This window comes from Dendrobates tinctorius, unplaced genomic scaffold (assembly GCF_039654945.1).
Source record: "Dendrobates tinctorius isolate UK_male_01 unplaced genomic scaffold, ASM3965494v1 ptg000022l, whole genome shotgun sequence".
NCBI classification, from domain to species: domain Eukaryota; kingdom Metazoa; phylum Chordata; class Amphibia; order Anura; family Dendrobatidae; genus Dendrobates; species Dendrobates tinctorius.
Genome location: NW_027361690.1, coordinates 47226948 through 47242368, shown reverse-complemented (window position 1 = coordinate 47242368; position 15421 = coordinate 47226948). Strand labels below are relative to the sequence as shown.

General features: G+C 46.1%; 1 protein-coding gene across 3 annotated transcripts in view; it reads right to left on the bottom strand.

Annotated features, from left to right (window-relative positions):
* Positions 1–15421, bottom strand: part of KIF7 (kinesin family member 7) — a 107402-nt gene that overhangs the window by 70952 nt on the left and 21029 nt on the right. For all 3 annotated transcript variants that reach the window (XM_073568688.1, XM_073568687.1, XM_073568689.1), the window contains exons 6-7: positions 6569–6706; positions 4245–4463 (exon numbers count right to left, since the gene is read on the bottom strand). In XM_073568688.1, coding sequence (XP_073424789.1) covers positions 4245–4463; positions 6569–6706 — 357 coding nt within the window. The remainder of the gene's footprint in view (positions 1–4244; positions 4464–6568; positions 6707–15421) is intronic.

Genomic DNA, 15421 nt, shown 5'->3' with positions numbered 1-15421 from the left:
GTGGTCCTAAGGGACGCAGGTTTTTCCCACAAGGTCATCCAGACCATGATTAAGGCAAAGAAACCAGCATCATCACGCATCTATCACAGATGTTGGAAAGCCTTCTTTCGGTGGTGTGAGGTCTACCGTTTGTTTCCTATGTCTTTTTCTCTTTCCTCCATTCTTGGATTTCTACAGACGGGTCTCGATTTAGGCCTTTCCCTCAGTACCTTAGAGAGTCAGGCGTCCACTCTGGCTATCCTCTTCCAAGGGATCTGGCTTCTCTTTCCCAGGTGAAGACTTTTCTTCAGGGTGTCGCTCACATAGCGTCTCCTTACCAGTCTCTGGTCGATTCATGGGATCTAAATCTTGTTTTGAGCGCCCTCCAGCGTGCGCCTTTTGAGCCAATTCAGGATATTTCTTTTTCCCTACTCTCGTGGAAGGTGGCCTTCCTGGTTGCCATCACCTCTATTGGGAAGGTTTCAGAGTTGCCAGCATTATCCTGCCCTTCTCCCTTCCTAGTTTTGCACCAGGATAAGGTAGTTCTCAGACCGGTTCCTGCCTTTCTGCCAAGGGTAGTCTCTGTCTTTCACATCAATGAGGACATCGTCCTCCCCTCTCTGTGTCCCTCTCCAACTCATCCCTTGGAGAGATCCCTCCACAAGCTGGACTTCGTCAGGGCAATTCGAGTCTACTTTGCTAGGACTGCTTCCTTTCGTCAGTCCGATTCCCTGCTTGTCGTCACTGAAGTTCGTCGGAAAGGATTTCCAGCCTCCCAATTTCACCATTGCTAGTTGGATTCGCTCTGCAGTTCCGGAGGCATACTGCGTCCAGGACAAACAGCCTCCTCCGGGAATGAGGGCTCACTCTACCCGGGCTGTAGCAGCTTCCTGGGCCATTCGTCACCAGGCTTCGGCCTTGCAGGTTTGCAAGGCTGTTACCTGGTCGTTTCTCCATACTTTCAGAGATTTTACAAGGTAGATACTCACGCCTCCGCTGACGCAGGCTTGGGTAGGAAGATACTACAGGCGGCGGTCTCCCACTGGTCGACCTAAGTACCCTTCTCTCAGCATTTCTTTCCCACCCTTGGGACTGCTTTTGGATGTCCCATGGTAACCTGTGTCCCCCAATGACGCGAGAGAGAAAGAGGGATTTTTGGTACTTACCATAAAATCTCTTTCTTGGAGCCTTCATCGGGGGACACAGCACCCTCCCTTAATGTTGTACCGTGTTGGCTAATATGCCGTTATTTGGTACATAGGTTGAGTTCTTATGTTGCTCCTAATACTGCTTTAGCACCAACTGAGGTAATTTGTGCCTGTTGGTAGGTGTATACTGCCGGGGCGGAGCTAACTTTTTCTTACTTGCATAGTGTCAGCCTCCTAGCGACAGCAGCATACACCCATGGTAACCTGTGTCCCCCAACGAAGGCTCCAAGAAAGAGATTTTACGGTAAGTACAAAAAATGCCTCTTTTGACCAAGGGTGCCTAAACTTTTACATGCTACTTTAGTTGGGATCACAACATCCGTAGAAGTCTAGTGTCTAATGAATTAACCACTTCACAGACAAGAAGATAATCTAAATGTCACAACTGCATTTTTTCAGACATCCCAGCTAGCTAAAACAATGCAAAAAAAAACCTGAGCATTGTACAGGGTGGGCCATTTATATGGATACACCTAAATAAAATTAGAATGGTTGGTGATATCAACTTCCTGTTTGTGGCACATTAGTATATGGGAGTGGGGAAACTTTTCAAGATGGGTGGTGACCATGGTGGCCTTTTTGAAGTCGGCCATTTTGGATCCAACTTTATTTTTTCCAATGGGAAGAGCGTCATGTGACACATGAAACTTATTGAGAATTTCACAAGAAAAGCAATGGTATGCTTGGTTTTAACGTAACTTTATCCTTTCATGAGTTATTTACAAGTTTATGACCACTTATAAAATGTGTTCAAAGTGATGCCCATTGTGTTGGATTGTCAATGCAACCCTCTTCTCCCACTCTTGACTCACTCACTCATAGCAACACCGCAGAAGAAATGCTAGTCTAAGAGGGTCAGATTCCTTGTAGGACTGCTCGGACCTAACACCCATAATGTGGTGGTGCACCATCTTTCTGGAAAAACTCTTCAGTGCATAAAGAGGACAACATATCATCATGTAGCAATTTCAGATATCCAGTGGCATTGAGGTATCCATTGATGAAGAATGGCCCCATTATCTTTGTACCCCATATACCACACCATACCATCATATGGGTGTCAGGTCCGAGCATTCCTACATGAACAGTTTCCTGGAAAGTGGAATGGTCATTGTGGGCCAGTTGAATGGCCACGGTTTCCCGATCTGACCCCCTTAGACTTTTACCTTTGGGGTCATCTGAAGGCAATTGTTTATGCTGTGAAAATATAAGATGTGCAGCATCTAAAACAACGGATACTGGAAGCCTGTGCTAGCATTTCTTCTGCGGTGTTGCTATCAGTGTGTCAAGAGTGGGAAATTGAGGAGTCGGAGTTTTGGCTTACAGACGCCACAGCCCTGGTAGTAATGCAAGCTAGCAGTACACCAGATTTTCATGTCAAATATGAGCAGCTGCTCCCTCCAGTGTTTCATAGTTGAAAATATTAAAGTTTCTTAGATCATTTTTCCTATTTTTTTACCATTAAAAAAGTTTTAACATATATATATTTTTTATTAAAACTTTACAATTTTTATTGTTTTAAATATTTTGATGATATAAGCTAAAAACCAGGCCTTGTAAGAGGTTGTCCCAGCTCACGCACGGATGACTTTTCCAACATTAGCAATGTCATATGCCAGCCCTAGCGGGAGCATTGTCTGTAGGTCTTTTCTTTTTACATAATGAAGTCCTTTTGATATAGAAATGGGACTTTTGTGGGTTATTTATTTTTTTCATTTCACTTGGGGACTTATATTATCTATATATCAGTATTATAATACCACATTGCTGTCTATTAGGCCTTTTAGACAGGCATTCCTTTAGAGTCTAAAGATCCTTCCTCTAATGAATGCACAAAAAGGAAGTACCAGATAAATTTGTTAGACCCTGACTGCCATAGGCACCCAAAGTCATGGAGGCGCCAAAATGGATGATGGTACCTCTGTGAAATCCCTTGCACGCCGAGGTCACTATTGACTGCAGCATGTAAGGAGTTAGAAGGTGGATTACCTCCATTCCTAGCTATCCCATTAGTACCCCAGCTCTAAATTACATGACCCACATATACACAATATAGGGCGAACTAAATATGACAGATTAGCAGACCACTGCTGTTTTCTTCCAGAACTAGCATAACTATTGCTTACTGACCCCCCACCCCTTCCAACAGAGACATCCAGTGTAATGACGCAGCCAGAGTTACTTTGGTCTCTGTTCAAGCAGCGTCCATCTTTTTAGGCAGACCCAAAAGCATAGTCTACTATGTTAATGTGTCTGCCTTCCTAGGAAAGTCAGGGGCTGCTGGACCTGAGACTGACCAAAGTGACTCCTTCTGACTTATTATACTGAACGCTCTATTGGGGGCTCCATCTGAATCCCACTTAAAGGGAGTCTGTCACCCCATTTTTGGACTATCAGCTGCCGGCACTGCCATCATTCTGTAATGCTGTAGATAAGCCCCCAATGTAACCTGAAAGAGAAGAAAAACAAGTTATATTATACTCACCAAGGGGCGGTTCGGTTCGGGTCCGGAGGGTGTTGCGGTTTGGCGCCTCTCATCTTCTTGCAGTGACATCCCTTCTTTGATTCCCGTCGTGGCTCCGGCGCAGGCGCACTGCTCTGCCCTGTTGAGGGCAGAGCAGAGTACTGCAGTGTGAAGGCGCCGAACCAGGTCAGAGAGGTCCGGCGACTGCGCACGGCAGTACTTTACTCTGCCCTCAACAGGGCAGAAAAAGTATGCCTGCGCCGTAACCGCGACGGGAAACAAAGAAGAGGACATCATCGCTACAAGATGGGAGGCGCCGGACCGGACCGTGACACCCTCCGGACCCGAACCAGACCCGGACTGCCCCTGGGTGAGTATAATATAACTCGTTTTTCTTCTCTTTCAGGTTACATCGGGGGCTTATCAACAGCATTACAGAATGCTGTAGATAAGCCTCTGATGGAGGTGCCGGTAGCTGTTAGTCCAAAAATGGGGTGACAGATTCCTTTTAATCTGAACTGACCCAGAGGCATTTAAAGCAAAAATCTAATGCATCAACTAAACTGACCAAGGTCCACCCTGCTCGTACAAACCTTCTTATGAGTGGCCGGTGAACATTTGCTGGATAAAAAGGTATTCTGACCCAGTGTCAGCGAAGGCTTTGTAACCAGAGGCGCTGTACTCGGTCTTGCCCCGATCTGTAGTAAATGGACATCTTCCAGCAGGGCTGTGATGGACAGACTAGGCCTCACATGATCCAGGTGAGACTGCAACTTAGCAATTTCATCTTGCCTCTCTTGCAGTTTATCACTCTGAATATTACCAGGGGAAAAAAAAGAAAAAGAAAAAGATAATACTGTAAAATACATACACTTCATTACTGAAAATAACAGTAACCGGACTGGAAGTGTTTCTGCGCTGTCTGGAAATATGACATGAATTATAGTAGATAAAATTGCAGGTCTATTGTTGACGCGTTTCAGAGTCCATTGACTCCTTCCTCAGGACACCCAGACAGAAATATTCTATTTTTGTATGGTTGTGCTGTGGGGAAGGTGACCGGAAGGACGGACTTTTCAGCAAAAAGAAAGGATAGTTTGTGGACTTTAGACAGATGTTAGTTATGACAGAAGGGAAACAGCTGGGAAAAGTGTAGATTGAGTGCAGTACTTTGGGTTGACCACAAGATGGCAAGGGAGAGCGTGAGTTCAGGACTTGACAGCAGCTTAGGGCTTTAGAAACCGTTGGTCATGGGGGCGGAGTTACAGGGAAAGGGGAAAGTGATAAATAGGACAGGAGGGTTCCAGAAAGTTCGAGTCCCAGGAGGAGCTCAAGAGGAGAGGAGTCTGTGACAAAGTGTGTGCTGTGTGGAGAGCTCAACTAGGGGACTGAGGAGAAAGGAAGTCAGGGGGGTGGCCCCGACACGAAGAACCGCAGAACAGACGAGGCCCCGGAGGGAAATATACCAAATTGACGACCTCTGACCAGTAAATTGCTGTTGGTGAAGAGGTCTAAGGCGGCCACGGTGACCGAGCTGGTAGGAACGTCATTAAGCTAAAAAGTATGGTGTATGCACCCGGGCCTGGAAACAGAAGGCTGTGGAAGAAGTGCGGTGTATTGCTGGAGTCGTCAGACGGACGACTAAAATAAACTTGGACCTGTTGTACCCGAAATCTGCCTCCATCTTGTGTCTGTGACATCTGCGCGCAGTAAATGAGAGACCACCCCCCAGTCCGGCCCACACCACTACAGTGCTAAGGAAGGAGTCGGCTGGGAGGAGGGGGAGAAGCAGGACAGTCCGCCACAAGCCGCCCCGAGACACGCTTAAGTGTTAGGGAGATCTGGTCCTGCCTGTTAGACTAGAGAGGGTACGGTGTGAACGGCACCACACTGCTCTCTGTCCCTTAGGTGGAAAATCAGGGTGAGAAGTTACACCCTGTTGCCCAAAGTAACATACTGTATCTGTAAGAAAAAGGAAAATAATTAGTAAAACAAAACAAGATGGGAGACAGGTCTGAACACAAATCCATGTTCACCTCCTTGGACATTAAGCAAAAAAACTGGGTAGTTCTCTGTCAGTCGATGGCTGTAGCCTCCTAGTGGCAGCAGCCATGGGTTTCTTGTGTCCCCCAATAAAATGATAGAGAAAATATGCGTCGATAATATGGCACACTGAATTTGAGGTCATAAAGAAGGGAAATGTTCTTCCAGTAACAAATCACATGACAAAATGAAGAGCATGTATGGATGTGTCACCACTAATGAGCATAAATAACACAGAGGAGAGGTTGAGCTATTAATAAGGCGCGACAATAACGGTGACACGCATCTAAGAACACATCCCTGCGTGCATACAGATGGAAAGTGGGCATGTACGATACACCAATCTACTATATAATCGTCTAATTCTGTCTGTCTGTAACGGAAATCCCGCGGTGCTGATTGGTCGCGGCCGGCCAGGTGCGTCCAATCAGGGCATTTGAACGACGCACGCCTCCGTCGGGAGATTTGCGGCGCGGAGAGAGCGAGATATTCCAGAATACCCGATGCGTTAGAATCGGGCCACCATCTAGTAATGATATAATGATGTAGCATGAAGCAAGCAGGGCTGGTTGGTGCGCGACAGTGTGGGCATGGACACTATGAACTGTTGCATGCGTGCCACGACTCATGGAATTACCTATCGTTTTTAAGCTCCTGAATGGTCGTAGAGAAGCGGCGTACAGCAGACATTTATAGCAAATCAGTAAGGTATAGTGGTAAATAAAGCTTTGCATGCACAGATGCTCTCTAGTCAGTCACATACTGACTGGGAGACACAGAGGCAGCTGGTGGTGGTCTCAGCAACACGACCCAATATTCAGCATGCCAGGGATGTCTTATAATGCAGGACAAACAATTGGTTATAGCTGGATACCTGTATTTTGTACTGCTCCATGGCATCTTCCAAGGCGGCCAAAAAGTCTCTATTCTCATCTTCCAACTTCTGGATTTTATTCTTCAAAGCTTCAATACACTTGTCCTTATCGGTGTCGCTTTCAAAGCTTAATGAGCCCTTCAATAACCAGCGGAAAAAAAAAAAATGAGAAGAGATATAGGTTGCCTCACTCATTGATCACATTGATCTGAAACTAAAATGGCTTTAAGAAAAAACAGTGTCACCTCTAAAACCAGTGACTGGCTGCAGTGGTCATGTGGGAAATCTTGCAATTTTCACACTACACCTAATAAATATTAGGCTGAAAATTATGTAGAGATCACTTCTTAGCAGTCATCTCACCATCATTACAGGAAGGATTTACAATGGGACCCCCACCCACAGGATCCACCATTCACTTTACAACACACTTATAAATATGTATTGTATTCTCTATTGCTTTTGGACCATTTTTTACCTTTATCCATACTATGTTGGTCCCGCACAGAGCAGCATACTCTGATAACAGATCACAGATGTTATAGATGTATAGACCTTATTTACTTCCCAGAATTTCATGAAAACATTAGTGTGGAAATTCCAACAAAAAATACCTTACTAAATAGAGGTCACCAAAATCCCCTTAATTTAGCTCCATTTATTACAATACAGAATCAGGTTAATTTACCTTTAAGTAGAACGATGTGAAACATCCTAAGTCAGACAGCCTTCCTCTCCCACTAAGGAATTACCGCTTTATGGCTAAACTGCCTATAACTGGATGGTAGACAAATCTTCCAAAATAACTGGAGTCAGCGGCCCATAGATGTAATGAAATACAGATGTTTAATGATACACAAGCTAATGACTTCCCTGCGGCTTTCATCTAAAATCTTCTTGTTTCCATACTTCTATAGCAGGGAAGAGATAAACGGCAAAGGAACTCCAGACATAAAAGGAAACCTTCTTCACATCTGTATTAAATACAATGGTTTTACAAATGGCATTTTTTCCATTTACAAAGTGTTTCACAAAATGGGCAAGGCTTTAGAGTGGCCTGCACTGTAGTCGGAAAAGTGGCAGATAAAGGTAGAGGTACGTACGAGATTAACAATGATGGGACCTGCAAACTATCTAATGTGTATGGTGCTTTCCTGATACCCTCTGGCTTCTTGGATTTTCATGGAAGATAAGCAGCCACCAGTAGCTGTCTAGTGGTAGGTTACTAACCTCCTCCCATTCATAACATATGTACGCTCAGCTAAGCCAAGCATGCATGTGCATAAAGTGAAATTGGATGGGACAGCAGACTGCCAAGGACAGTCATCTAAGGTTTAGCACATTAGCTACAATTGGTCCGTGAGCCATTCGTCGCACAAATAAACCGAAAATATACTTGTCGGATTGTGTCCTTACCTTAACAGTCCTCTAACAGGGCAATGAGACCTATTGCTGCGTCATGTTACTGAATATGCTGCAAAGCGCAGCGAATGTGCCATTATTGGATTTAAAAGAAATATATCAGCAGGCTTTTGCTATTTAATTTGAGAATAGAAAAAACAGGATTTTTGGGTTGCTTACTGTAAAATCTGTTTCTCGGAGCCTTCATTGGGGGACACAGAGACCATGGGGTGTATGCTGCTGCCACTAGGAGGCTGACACTATGCACAAAAAAAGGTTAGCTCCTCCTCCGCAGTGTACACCCCACCGACCGGCAGGAAGTTCCTCAGTTAGTGAGAAAGCAGTAGGAGAAGTAACAGAATAGATTGAAAACAGAACAGACAACTCAAACCAACCAACATAATAACAAGAGTTGTAGAACATGGGAGGGTGCTGTGTCCCCCAATGAAGGCTCCGAGAAACAGATTTTACGGTAAGCAACCCAAAAATCCTGTTTTCTCGTTCGCCTTATTGGGGGACACAGAGACCATGGGACGTCCCAAAGCAGTCCCTGGGGTGGGAAAAACAAACTTCCATCAGGCCAGCGGACTCACTACCGCAGCCTGCAGGATCCTTCTACCTAGGCTGGCATCTGCCGAAGCGTAGGTATGGACCTTGTAGAATTTTACAAACGTGTGAACCGATGACCAGGTTGCAGCTTCGTAAAGCTGCAGCGCGGAAGCTCTGTGACGTACCACCTAGGAGGCACCCACTGCCCGGGTAGAGTGCGCTCTAATTCCCGGAGGGACCACTCGTTGTTTGACCCGGTAGGCCTCCAAAATTGCCGATCTGATCCAGCGAGCAATAGTAGCTTTGGAGGCCGGGTGACCTTTCCGCGCCCCATCTGGAATGATGAAGAAAGAATCTGTCTTCCGCAAGAAGTCATCCTAGTTAGGTAGACATTCATCGCCCTGACCAAGTCCAGCTTGTTCAAGGACCGCTCCCGAGGGTGAGCTGGACCCGGACAAAAGGACGGGAGAACAATGTCCTCATTCAGGTGGAAAGTGGACACAATCTTAGGAAGGAAAGAGGGCGGAGGCCGCAGAACTACCTTGTCCTGGTAGAATACCAAGAGAGCGGCAAGAGAGGGCCGCCAATTCCGACGCGCGCCGGATGGAGGTGATGGCTGCCAGAAAGGCTACTTTCCACGAAAGGAGAGAAAGGGAAACATCCCAGAGAGGTTTAAAGGAAGGACCTTGCAGAACCTCGAGAACCAGATTAAGATCCCATGGATCTACGGGCGCTCGGTACGGAGGAACCATGTGAGCCACACCTTGACGGAAGGTTTTAACCTGAGGACGGGAGCCGTCTTCCGAAATAAAATGGACAGCGCCGACACTTGACCCTTTAAAGAGCTGAGGGCAAGACCCGCATCCAGCCCCGCTTGAAGGAACGCCAGGACAGAAGGGAGCGAAACAACACATGGGCGGAATGTCATTGATCTCGCACCAAGTGAAATAGTTCTTCCAAGAACGGCAATAAATCTTGGAAGACGATGGCTTCCTGGCTCAGATCATGGTATGAATAACTCGATCGGAAAATCCTGATCGTTGCAAAACCTCGGCCTCAACAGCCACGCCGTTAAATTGAGCGGCCGAGAATTGGGGTGGCAAATCGGACCTTGAGACAGCAGATCTGCTCAGTCTGGAAGCTTCCAGAGGGCGTCCGCGAGAAGGTTGGCGATGTCCGCGAACCAATCCCTACTGGGCCAATTCGGGACGAAGAGGAGGACTGAAATTCCTTCCGCCTTGATTTTCTTCAGCCGCCTGGGAAGAAGAGGCAGGGGAGGAAACCGGTAGGGGAGCTCGAACTGTGACCAAGGAATGGCCAGAGCATTGGCGCCCACCACGAGAGGATCTCGAGCCCTGGATACAAACTGTGGAACTTTTCTGTTGAGGCGAGAAGCTAGCAGATCTACGTCCGGGGTTCCCCACGACAGCAAGTTGAAGAAATACTTCCGGATGTAGGGACCACTCTCCCGCCGCGAGATCCTCGCGGCTGAGAAATCGGCGCCCCAATTGTCCACGCCGGGAATGTGTACTGCGGATATTGCCGGGACTGAAGCCTCCGCCCAATGAAGAATCTTGGACATTTCTGCCAGGGCTGAGACACTCCGCGTCCCTCCCTGGCGTGTGACATATGCCACCACCATGGCATTGTCTGTCTGAATCCGGATAGGCAGTCCCCTGAGAAGTCTCTCCCAGTGAACGAGAGACAGATAAATCGCTTGTATCTCGAGGACGTTGAATGGCAGGGCTGACTCCTGAGTTGACCAACGACCCTGAACAGTGTGATTGCGGAACACTGCCCCCCCAGCCGAGGAGGGTGGCATCCGTTGTCACAATCTGCCAGTGAAAGGGGAGGAATGACCGTCCTAGGGAGATGAGAGGAGACGTCAGCCACCAATTGGTGGCAGGTGGCAGGTGGTCTTCTCTTCCATCCTCCCAGTGGATGGCCATGGAACAAGGAGGTGGAATAAGATTCTGCAGGTGAACAACTGGCTACGTCGATGGTGCCGTCAGCAAAGATTTGGATTTCTGGATCACGGAGTGAACTACTTATACGATGGACTACTTGCTAGAGATGGGGTGCACCTTACGAAGACTGGAAAGCATGTATTTGGAAGTCGCCTTGCTACACTTGTAAGGAGAGCTTTAAACTAGAACAACATGGGAAGGGAAGCAAAAGACCAGAAAAAGCCATACACCTGACAAATGCTATTGAGAACTCTGCTATTAGAAGTGGAAAGGAAGAACAAAGACGAAAGAATCTAATTAATAAAAATATTGGAGAAAGAGAAACCAATCACAAACTAAAATGCTTCTATACTAATGCACAAAGCATGGGCAACAAACAAGGAGAATTGGAACTACTAACACAGGAAAAGAAATATGATGTCATTGGAATCACTGAAACTTGGTGGGACAATATACATGATTGGAATACAAGACTAGAAGGATACAACTTATTTGCAAGAAACAGACTTGATAAACGAGGAGGGGGTGTCGCATTGTATGTTAGAAACACGTATATCTGCACAGAGATTGAAGCTTCAGAGACTGGGAGTTCTGTGGAAACTGTTTGGGTAAGAATACAAGGACAGAACAATGGAAAGGACACCATTGTAGGCATTTACTACAGGCCGCCTGTGCAAGCTGAAGATATGGATGAACTCTTTATGCATCAAATGGCCAAGTTCTCCAAAAAATATGACATAGTTGTCATGGGAGATTTCAACTATCCAGACATTTGTTGGGAATCTCTCTCAGGCAAAACTAACAGGTCAAGGAAATTCTTATCCTCTCTTGCTGACAACTTTATCTTCCAAAAGGTAAGGGAGAAAACAAGGGGAACTGCTACCTTGGATCTAATCCTTATAAACAGGGAGGAAATGGTTGAGGAGGTAAAAGTGGCTGGGACCCTAGGAGGTAGTGACCATGCTATTTTAGAATTTTGGATAACTAGAGGCGGAAGACCTGTGAAGACTCAGACGTCAAGGTTAGATTTCAGAAAGGCAGATTTTAAGGGATTCAGAAAGAGAATTGGATGGATCCAATGGCTGGATATCCTAAAAGACAAAAATGTCCAGGAGGGATGGGAAATCTTGAAAAATGAAATTCTCAAAGCACAGTTGTTAACAATTCCGAAAAGAGGGAAGAATAGGAAGCATTTAAGGAAACCAGGATGGATGAACACAGAACTTAAGCACATGCTAAAAAGGAAGAAAAAAATGTTTATAAAATGGAAAGAGGGAGGCATATCTAAAGAAGAATATAATGCTGTCTGCAGAACCTGCAGAGCACAAATCAGATTAGCTAAAGCTGAAAATGAATTGAGGCTTGCAAGAGATGTCAAAAACAATAATAAAGGATTTTGGGGATATGTCAAAAGTAAAAGAAAAGTCAAAGATGCTATAGGATTTTTACAGGATGAAAATGATGAAATGGTAAGACAGGATGTTGAGAAGGCTGAACTTTTAAATTCCTATTTTGCATCTGTTTTCTCTCAGAAAGGAAATGTAACATCAACTGTTATTCACTGTCCTATTAAGGGAATAGAAGAATCCAGGATATCTATAAACAGAAAGATAGTGAGGAAACACTTAGCTAACCTAAATGAATTCAAGTCTCCAGGTCCAGATGAATTACACCCCAGAGTACTGAAGGAGATAGCAGAAGAAATTTTTGAACCCCTCTCCATAATCTTTGAAAATTCTTGGAGAACAGGAGAAGTGCCAGAAGACTGGAGAAGAGCAAATGTTGTTACTATCTTCAAAAAGGGGAAGAAGGTGGACCCAGGGAACTATAGGCCGGTGAGTCTGACTTCTATACCAGGAAAGATCTTTGAACAAATTATTAAACAACATGTATGTCAATACCTGGATAAGAATGAAGTGATTAAACAGAGTCAGCATGGGTTTGTAACTAATAAGTCATGTCAGACTAACTTAATTTCCTTCTATGACGGTATCACTGATTGGGTGGATCAAGGAAATGCTGTAGATATAGTATATCTTGACTTCAGCAAAGCATTTGACAAAGTCTCTCATACAATCCTTATTGAAAAAATGACTAAGTATGGAATGGACAAGGCAACTGTTAGGTGGATTCATAACTGGCTTAGTGATCAGACCCAAAGAGTGGTCGTAAATGGCTGCACATCCAGTTGGAAGAATGTCTCAAGTGGGGTACCACAGGGCTCTGTCCTGGGCCCTGTATTGTTCAACATCTTTATCAACGATTTAGATGAAGGAATTGAGGGTAAACTGATTAAATTTGCTGATGACACAAAGCTAGGAGGGATAGCTAATACTAGAGAAGAGAGAGAGAGGATTCAAAAAGATTTAAATAAACTGGAGAAGTGGGCAGCAACTAACAGAATGGTTTTTAACAGGGAGAAATGCAAAATACTACATCTGGGCAATAAAAATGAAAAAAGCATATATAGAATGGGAGGAATAGGGCTAAGTGACAGCACATGTGAAAAAGACTTGGGTATACTAATAGATCACAGACTGAATATGAGTCAACAGTGTGATGCAGCAGCAAAAAAGGCAAATGCAATTCTAGGATGTATTAACAGAAGCATACAGTCTAGATCACGTGAAGTCATTATTTCCCTCTACTCCTCTTTGGTCAGACCTCATCTGGAATATTGTGTCCAGTTTTGGGCACCACATTTTAAAAAAGACATCAACAAACTGGAGCAAGTTCAGAAAAGAGCGACCAGAATGGTGACCGGTCTGCAAACCCTGTCTTATGAGGAAAGGTTGCAGGATTTGGGAATGTTTAGTTTGCAAAAGAGAAGACTGAGAGGAGACTTAATAGCTGTCTACAAATATCTAAAGGGCTGTCACATTGTAGAAGGATCAACTTTATTCTCATTTGCACAAGGAAAGACTAGAAGCAATGGGATGAAACTGAATGGGAGGAGACACAGATTAGATATTAGAAAAAACTTTTTGACAGTTAGAGTGATCAATGAGTGGAACAGGCTGCCACGAGAAGTGGTGAGTTCTCCTTCAATGGAAGTCTTCAAACAGAGGCTGGACAGACATCTGACTGGGATGATTTAGCGAATCCTGCTTTGAGCAGGGGGTTGGACCAGATGGCCCAGGAGGTCCCTTCCAACTCTACGATTCTATGATTAATTGAGGGACTGCTTGACATGGTTTGAAAGACGAAATGGGCGATCCAGGGAAAGGACAGACCTGTTCCACCGGGATAGGATGGCGAGTTGGAGAGGTCTGGAGTGAAATTAGGCAAAGGGGACCGCCTCTGTTGCCGCCACCATCTTTCCCAGGACTTTGATGGTCGTCCGGAGAGATGGAAGTCTCATGAGCGGCCGCGATCGTACATCCCGTTGCAGGGAGCCAATTTTCTCTTGAGGGAGAAAAACCCTCGATCGACGAGTGTCGAACAATAGACCCAGAAACACAAGACGTTGTGTCGGGACAAGACAAGACTTCTTTTCGTTGATGAGCCACCCGAAATTGGTCAGGTAAGACTTTGGCGAGCTTGACGAAAGGATGGAGCATTGATCAGAATGTCGTCGAGGTACGGAAAAAGAACGAGACCTCTGATTCTCCACCAGGCCATCAACGCCGCCATGATCTCTGTAAATGCTCTGGGTGCGGTGGCAAGACCGAACGGCAGTGCACAAAATTGATAATGTTCCTGGCGAATCGCAGGAATTTCTGATGCCCGGAGAATATGGGAACATGTAGATAGGCATCTTGAATGTCTATTGAACACATGAACTCCTGCGTCTCCATGGAAGCGATTAACCGAAGAAACTCCATTCGGAAATGACGCAGTCGGGCTCTCCTGTTGAGTAATTTGAGGTCGAAGATGGGGCGAACTGTCCCGCCTTTGTTCGGCACCACGAACAGGTTTGAAGAAAACCCTGTGAAACGTTCTGATTCGGGAACGGGCACAATCATCCCGGAACTGAGGAGAGAGGCGATGGATGCAAGAACCCCGGAACTAAGGCTGGATCTTTTGGAGGACGGGACTCGAAGAAGCGATCCCGTGGACGAGAAATGAACTCTATCTTGTACTCTGAAGATACAAGCTCCCTGACCCAAGCGTCCTCTACTGAGGCCAGCCAGGTATCCCTGAAGAAACGGAGTCGACCTCCCAATTGGGAGGGACCCTCGGGAGTTCGTTGACAGTCATGCTGGCGTGGACCGTCCAGATCTGGACCTGGAGGGTCTGCCCTGGGAGGAGTGAGATCGCCAGGAGGGAGTGGGTCTGAAGGACACCGTCTTTCTATCCTGGCGTACCTGTGGTCTTTGTTGGTTAGAGAAGTTCTCTGCCGTATTGAAGCGGCGGTAAGCCCGAAAGGGCCGAAACTGACGCCTTGGCGGGGGTCTGCGAGGTTTGGACTGAGGGAGGAGAGAACTCGTGCCTCCAGTGGCGTCCTTAATAATCTGGTCCAGCTGGGACCCAAAGAGACGCGCTCCATGAATAGGCAGATTGGTAAGAGACTTTTTAGAAGACAAGTCCGCCTGCCAAGCCTTGAGCAAAATTGTACGTCGGATTGCCACAACGTTGCTTGACGCCTGAACAGCGCGAGACGCGGCATCCAAGGAAGCAGAAAGCAGATAATCCCCTGCATGGGAAATCTGGTTGGCCAGATCGGTCAATTGCTCTGGTTGGGCCTTATCTAGGATGCCCTTACGGAGATCCTCTGCCCAAGTGGCTATGGCCTTTGCCACCCAAGATGAGGCAAAGACTGGACATAGCACCGCTGCAGCCGCCGCGAATGCTGACTTTGCCAAGGATTCTATAATTCTATCATTAGAATCCTTTAGTGACGCTACACCTGAAAGCGGGAGAACCGTGTTATTAGAAAGTCTGGACACGGGTGCGTCCACCGACAGGGAAGCAGACCAGTTGTCAGAGAGCTCTT